We start from the raw sequence: 7,881 nt of genomic DNA on the forward strand, positions 1-7,881 counted from the left end.
CTGAAATACTACCAAATTTGCAGGGGGCTGCCACTGGCAATATGAAATATAAAGCATTCCTTTGCATCTTTCATTATAAAATTAATGGTTACTCACCAAAGAAATCTTGGAAGATGAAGGGAGGAAAACACCAATACAACAAGTTACACAGCCTCTCACTAGGGTACTTTCCCTTTCCAAAACTCTCCCCACCCCTCTGCAGAGGAGCAGTCCTAGATGCAGTTGCTGCTGGCCTGTAAGATCTTGCATCCTGCCCTCATTTATTGACATTACAGGTAAGCACTTTCCGGGTCCTTACAAACTCTTCACAAACAGCGTTTTGAATGGTTACATGTATTCTGCTGAATTTACTACAGTGAAGGAAGCTTTGTTTTTTTCTTCTTAACTAGGAATAAAATAATCACATTTCAGATCTAGAATTTCAGGAACTATGGAAGCAGAATCCATGTGAACATTAAGCCATTCATTCGTTCGTTTGTTCATTCATTCTGTGCTCTCAGCCTGTCACAAGCTTTAGAGATACTGTAGTGAGTAAACCAGAATCCCATGGAGATTCCTGTTTGAAAAATACAAACATAAGTGAACTGAGTGGGGAAGGGGAGGCAAGAGATGAGGCCCAGGACTACATTACAAAGGACCTCGAAGTCCAGGCCATAGAGTTTGGACTCAATCCTAAGAGCCACAGAAGCATGGAAGAGCTCTGAGCCAGGGAGTGACATGATCACATTGCACAATCCCCTCTCTCTAGGGGAAGGAGGAAGATTGAGACAGCCTCCTGAAGAGAGAAAGCCTGTTAGGGATGGAAAGTTCTCAGTGGCAACTTTAGTCACTGGAAACCCCAGGCCAGATTCCTGGTCAGTGGGAAATGATGTTAGCTGGGTCAGGAGCTGCTTCCAAAAGCTGAGAGAAAAGAGCGGAGGGAAGAGGAAGGAACACCTCCCCCGCACCCTCTCCCTGCACCCCTTCCCTGCACACCAAGCTGCTCACTGGCACACCTCCCACTCTTCAGAGGCAGCGTGATGTAATGGGAAAAAGAGAAGCCCTAGTGTGATGTTCCACCCACAGCTCTGTGGGATGAGCTTCCTTACAGGGGCCACCACCCAAGTAGGAACTAAGCCCCAAGGTGCCTTGTTGTTCTCACACTCCTGTGACAGTGACATAGCTTCCAGTGTCAACCTATTAACATTTAACCAGGCCCTTAGAACAGGGTCAAGACAAGACACACATCTCAGTGGAATGAGTCACTGCCGCAGACCCTATGATGTTCCTAGCTCTGGACTCAACACACATAGGAAATACCTGCTGATAGAAGATTTTGGCTAATGGAAAAAATGAAAGTCTCTGTGATCATCTCACTTGGATGAACCCAAGAAAAGCACTGCTCATACATTTGCTGCTGATTTTTCAAATGATATAAAAATATTTGCTTCAGGAACAGCTGGGTGGCTCAGTGGTTGAGTGTTTGCCTTAGGCTCAGGTTGTGATCCTGAGATCCAGGATTGGCTCCCACATCGGGCTCTGTGCAAGGAGCCTGCTTCTCCCTCTGCCTATGTCTCTGCCTCTCTCTGTATGTCTCTCATGAATAAATAAATAAAATCTTTAAAAAATAAAAAATTTTAAATTAAAAATGTTTAAAATAAATAAATAAAAATAAAAATACATACTTCTATCAGCAGGATAGTACAATGGTGGGTCAGGGCCTAGATTTTGGATTCTGAGGCCTGGGTTCAAATCCTATTCTGCTACTCACTTGCTGTGTACTTGGGGAAAGCCCTTCCTCCCTCCCTGTGCCTCAGTTTCCTTATCTGCAAATGAGGATAACAGCCACACCTGCCTCAGAAACTGTCGCAAGGGTCAGATTAGTTACATACACAGATGTACTTGGAATAGTGCTTTGGACATAGAAAATGTCATATAGGTGTGAGCTGTACTCATTAAACCAGCTACACTCGATGAAAACGTGTTTTCGTCCCCTATGGTTATCACTATGTGGGACGTCCCTCCAGGTCTGAGTCCCAGAATCCCATAGGAGTTCACCTGAGAATAGAAAATCTTGCCATGTTCATAACCTTCTAGACCAGACATGACACAGCCTCCTGAAATGACCCAGCTTAGGGTCAAATGACCCTCATCAGGAGTGATGTGACTCCTCCCTGGCTAAGAGAAAGAGAAAAACACTAGGGAACTTCCACACAACCTGTCCCCTAAACCTCTCAGTGACTCACCGCTATTTGATAGAGGAGGAAATGAAAGGCTGAGAGAGAGGCAGACACTTGACCATAATCACACAGCTGGACAGGGACAAAGCAGGGCTATGCACAAAAGCTAGCACATGCATGAGTGAGCAAGGTGGGGAACAGTCCAACAAAGGAACCCCTGCCTCCATACCCCCTTGGAATACACCTGGAGGAAGCTGTAAGAAGCCTGTTTTCCCCCAAGGGCAAAAACAGATACCGCTATAATCACAGAAAATGAACAGGAAGCAGCCAAAATATCTGCCAACAATTGTCAGATCCAAAGAGCACGCATATGTGGGCCATGTGATTTTCTAGATCCCTTGAAGAAGGATCTTCCCTCCTCCCACGCCCTAGTAGCACAATCTGCCCAAAGGGACTCTCTTTTCTAAATAGCTTGCAGAAGGGGGATCCCTGAGTGGCTCAGTGGATTTAGCACCTGCCTTCGGCCCAGGGCATGATCCTGGAGTCCCGGGATCGAGTCCCACATCAGGCTCCCTGCATGGAGCCTGTTTCTCCCTCTGCCTGTGTCTCTGCCTCTCTTATTCTCTCTCTGTGTCTCTCGTGAATAAATAAATAAAATCTTTAAAAATAAATAAATAAATAGCTCGCAGAAGCAGAGACTCTTTAGAGATGGAAAGACAATGGCAATCACCAGTTCTGGTGATGAGGAAGCCAGACAGTGTTGTGGCTTGACAAGAAGCAGCTAAATGGGGGGCCTGGCTGACTCCCAGCCCAGCAAGCTCCAACCCAACACAGAAAGCTGGCTGACCATGGGCTCAAAGCCATCTCGGTGGGGTAAGAAGTGCACACTCCCCCACTGCCCCACCATTCCCACATCCTTCAGCTCATCATCTATTCAAGTGGTTCCTCAGTGTCTGCCCACTGGCCAGGCACGGTGCTAGGCTCTGGGAACACAGGCCTGAACTAGAGGGGTGAAATCCCTGTCCTCACAGTGCTTTCATTCTCCAGGGAGAGAGAGATATAAATAAATAATGAACAAGGTAATATCAAAATATGTTAGGTGGAACAGTAGAAATAAAACAGACAGTAGCAGGGGGCAGGGTATTCACCTCTGGAATAAAGGTGAAGTAAGATCCAAGACCTGAAGAACTATGGACCTCCAAAGTCAGTATTCCAAACTCCAAAACCTGTGATTACGGGACCTTTCATGACAAGAAGGATCTTGCAGATGGGCTTACATTAAAGGTTCTGAGAAATTATTAGCCTGAATTACCTGAGTGGGCCTATATAATCACAAGGGTCCTTATAACAGGGAGGCAGCAGTCTCAGATTCAAAGGTGATATGACAACAGAAGCAGAGGTCAGAAAGAGTCTTGAAGATGCTATGTGGGGATCCTTGGGTGGCGCAGCGGTTTGGCGCCTGCCTTTGGCCCAGGGCGCGATCCTGGAGACCCGGGATCGAATCCCACATCGGGCTCCCGGTGCATGGAGCCTGCTTCTCCCTCTGCCTGTGTCTCTGCCTCTCTCTCTCTCTCTCTCTCTCTCTGTGACTATCATAAATTAAAAAAATAAAAAAAATAAAAGAAGATGCTATGTGGTTGGCTTTGAAGGTGGAGGGAGGGGCCCTGAGTCAAGCGTTGCAGGCAGCCTCTAGAAGCTGCAAATTTGGGGCACTTGGGTAGCTCAACGGTTCAGTGTCTGCCTTTAGCTCAGGTCGTGATCTTGTGGTCCTGGGATCAAGTCCTGCATCAGGCTCCTCACAGGGAGCCTGCTTCTCCCTCTGCCTGTGTCTCTGCCTCTCTCTCTCTGTGTCTCTCATGAATAAATAAAATCTTCAGAAGCTGAAAAACTTAGGCAAGAAAATGGATCCTCCCCTAGAGCACCCAGAAGGAATGCAACCCTGTTGACAGCTTGATTTTAGGACTTCTGACCTCCAGAACTGTAACATGATAAATGTGTGCTGTTTTGAAGCCATTAAATTTGTGGTAATTTGTTACAGCAGCAAGAGGAATCTAATGCAGATTAGAAAGCCAGCCACGGTGAACACTGGGAGATGAATGTCCCAGACAGAGGGAGTAGCAAGTGCAAAGGCCCTGAGTCTGGACCAAGGAGGCCAGTGTGGCTGGAATAGGGTAAGCAAGAGTGGGTGTGGAAGAAAAAGAGATCAGAAATCAGTGTGGTCAGATTGTGACAGATTGGGAAGGCCGGGTGGAGTCTGGATTATATCCCAAAAGGCAGTTGGAAGTCTTTGAAGAGTTTGAGCAATTCTGGTGTCTCTGGGGCTTAAAAAGTCAGAGGTATTCCCCAAAGAGGATGTACAGAGGGCCAGTAAGCACATTAAAGATACTCAACATCATTAGTCATGAGGGAAACGCAAATCAAAACTACAGTGAGATGCCACTTCACCCCTGCTCAGATGGCTAGAATGGAAAAGACAGACAATAACAAGTGTCAGGGAGGATACTAAGAAATTGGAACCCTCATACACTGCTGGAGGGAATGTAAATTAGTGCAGTCAATGTGGAGGATGGTCTGGCACTTCCTCAAAATGTTATAGAGTTATCCTATGACTCAGTAATTCCATTCCTAAGTGACTACCCAACGGAAATGAAAACATGCATCTACATAAAAACTTGTACACAAATGTGCACAGGAGCTTTATTCATAACAGCCAAAAAGTGGAAAGAACCCAAACGTTCATCAGCTGTCCACCCATCCAGGGCAGTATTTATTCAGTAATAAAAAGAAATTATGCACGGAGACATGGAATGACATGGATGAAACTGGAAAACTAATGCCATAGGAAAGAAGCCAATCACAAAGGAATGCATATTATAGGATTCATTTATGTGAAATGTCCAGAATAGGCAATGCCTAAATCTGAGGAAAATGAGAGGTGGGAATGTCGGGGGTGACAATGAAGTTGTACAGGGTTTCTTTGTGGGTTGTGAAAGTGTTCCAAGGCTGACTGTAGAGATGGAAATACAACTCTACCTATACTAAAAGCCACTGAATTGTACACTTTAAATGGGTGAACTGTATGGTGCGTGGATTATATCTTAATAAAGCCGCTTTTAAAAAGTCACAGGGGTGCCTTCTAAGTATCTTAGGAACAGAAGTTGCTCTAGTGTTTACAGTCAAGACCAACATGGGGGGAAAAAAGTACTAGAGGGAATCTCTTACACAAAATTGGTCCACTGCCCAGGAAACATTCAAAGTAGATAAGTCACAGGTCATCAGAGCAAAGGAGCATGGTGCAGTCTAGAAAACCAGGTGGTAAAAGGCATTCTCAGAGGTGCCCTGACATGTTATCAGTAACTGCCTCTGGGAAGTGGACTGGGAGGCTGAAGACCAGGAAGAGGAAAGACATTTACCTTCTCTCTACCTGTGGCATATCATTTACATTTGTAAATGCATTTGTTGCTTCTTTCCATTAAAAATCGTCAACAAAAATAAATGCTAAAAATAAAAACCTAAATCCATGTTGCTAAAGAACACTGCTTGATGGGGATCCCTGGGTGGCTTAGCGGTTTAGCACCTGCCTTCAGCCCAGGGTGTGATTCTAGAGTCCCGGGATCAAGTCCCACATTGGGCTCCCTGCATGAAGCCTGCTTCTCCCTCTGCTTGTGTCTCTGCCTCTCTCTCTCTCTGTCTTTCATGAATAAATAAATATTTTTTTAAAAAAAAGAAAAAGAACACTGCTTGGCAAGGAGAAAAAAAAGGTATTTCGAGCGGAAAAAAATACAAGCTATTAGAATGTAAAAAATGATAGAATTTGTGAAAAAATATATGCACATAAATGTTTATTGTTATATACTAGACAGTATAAGCCATATAGCACTCTGCTAGCACACATTAAGAAGCCAGTAAGTGCCAGCTGTTGTTGATGCTGTTCATTATTATTATCATTACTAATACTACTGGCATCCAAATAAAAATGGTTATCCCTGAGTGGTGGAATTTGAGCTAATCTTTGTTTCCCACAGCATATTTCAATAGGCGTATATTATTTTTGTTACTAGTTTAAAACAGAGTTTCTGAATCTGAGCACTACTGACACTTCGGGCCAGATAATTCTATGCGGAGGGGACTGTCCTGTGCATCATAGGATGTTTAGCAAAATCCCTGGCCTTTACTCACTGCACGCCCCAAGTGGGGACAACCAAAAGGTCTCCAGACATTTTTCCCTTGGGAGCAAAATCACCCTGGTTGAGAACCACTAGATTAAAATGTATATTATTTGCTGAAACTGGATGGATAACACATACATATTCATTCTATTATTTTTAACTGTATATATATATATCATATACTGTATGTATATATCATATACTCCTGTATATACAGGAGTACATACATATGCATATCATAAACTAAATTTGAAAGAAACTAGATTATTTTTAAAATTAAGTGGCACCAGTTACACTGACCTCAAACGTAAAAATAATCATTGTTAATACTTCCTTGTTACTTACTAGAATCTGGCACTTCAGTGTCAGGTGCCTCTTATATAATTTTAATTACTCACAAGAACCTCCAGTTCACAGATTAAGAAACTGAGGCTCAGGGAGATTAAGCAATTCGTCCAAAGTCACTAGCTGGGAGGAGGTGGAGCCTGGAAGGTTCCCTCTGCTTGGGAACCCAAGGTCCACTCTGGCGGCGTCCACCCAGATGCCAGGCACTCCCCGCAGATCAGCAGGTGCAAACAAACCAACAAACACAGCAGGGGCGCCAGGCCGGCTCAGGGGGCTGAGCTTCTGCCTTGGCTGGGTCTGGGATCGAGTCCCCCACCTGGCTCCCCGCTCAGCGGGGAGCCTGCTTCTCTCCGCCTCTGCCACTACCTCTGCCGGTGCGCGCTCGCCCGCTCGCTCAAATCCATCAGCCAGACCCCAGGAGTCCGGACGTCCTGGTGGAGTCGGACACCAGGGTTCCAATCCCACCCTGCCCCTTAGCGACGTCAGGGCCGCAGCAAGTTACTCCACCTCCCTCACTCCGCCTGCCCGTCTGTACGGCGGGACCAGAGAAAAATGCACTTTGCAGGCCTGGCGGGACCTCAGCGAGACCACCCGCGTCCGTGCCCCTGCCGGGGCGGGTCCGGGCGGTGGGCGGCCCGAGGACACAGCGAGACCCGGGGCGGGAAGGGACCCGCTTACACAGAGGTGGGCAGGGGTTAGCGGCGGGGGCCCCACCCCCACCCCCACCCCACTCACCGAACTGCATCCAGTCCCACTCGCTGAGCGTGTCCATGTTGCGGCACAGGTCGTCCAGCACCCAGGCGGGCAGCTGGTAGATGTAGCAGGACATGGCTGGGCTCCGGGGCCGGCGGGCGGGCAGGCGCCAGGGCAACTGGGGCAGCCGCGCGGGGCACCCGGCTCCTCTACTCCGCGAGCGGGCGGGGCCCACGGGGCGGGGCCCCCCAGCCGCCGCCTCCGCCTCCCGGGAAGTGGGCGGGGCCGGGCGCCGGGCACCACCGCCCCCCAGCGGCCGCGCGCGGCACGACGCCGCCCAGCTGGAGCCGCTGCGGAACCGGCGTCGGAGCCGCGAGGGGAAACTGAGGCGCAGGGTGGGCTGGGGTGGGGGCAACGCGTTTAAGGACACACGGAAGAGGGGATCCCTGGGTGGCGCAGCGGTTTGGCGCCTGCCTTCGGCCCAGGGCGTGATCCTGGAGACCCGGGATCGAATC

General features: G+C 47.8%; 1 protein-coding gene across 1 annotated transcript in view; it reads right to left on the reverse strand.

Moving 5' to 3' along the window:
* Positions 1–7,637, reverse strand: part of IRAK2 (interleukin 1 receptor associated kinase 2) — a 62,141-nt gene extending 54,504 nt beyond the window's left edge. The window contains exon 1 of the mRNA XM_072720348.1: positions 7,409–7,637. Within this exon, the coding sequence (XP_072576449.1) occupies positions 7,409–7,502 (94 nt within the window). The 5' untranslated portion in view covers positions 7,503–7,637. The remainder of the gene's footprint in view (positions 1–7,408) is intronic.
* Positions 7,638–7,881: the final 244 nt, after the last annotated feature.

This window comes from Vulpes vulpes, chromosome 9 (genome assembly GCF_048418805.1).
Source record: "Vulpes vulpes isolate BD-2025 chromosome 9, VulVul3, whole genome shotgun sequence".
NCBI classification, from domain to species: domain Eukaryota; kingdom Metazoa; phylum Chordata; class Mammalia; order Carnivora; family Canidae; genus Vulpes; species Vulpes vulpes.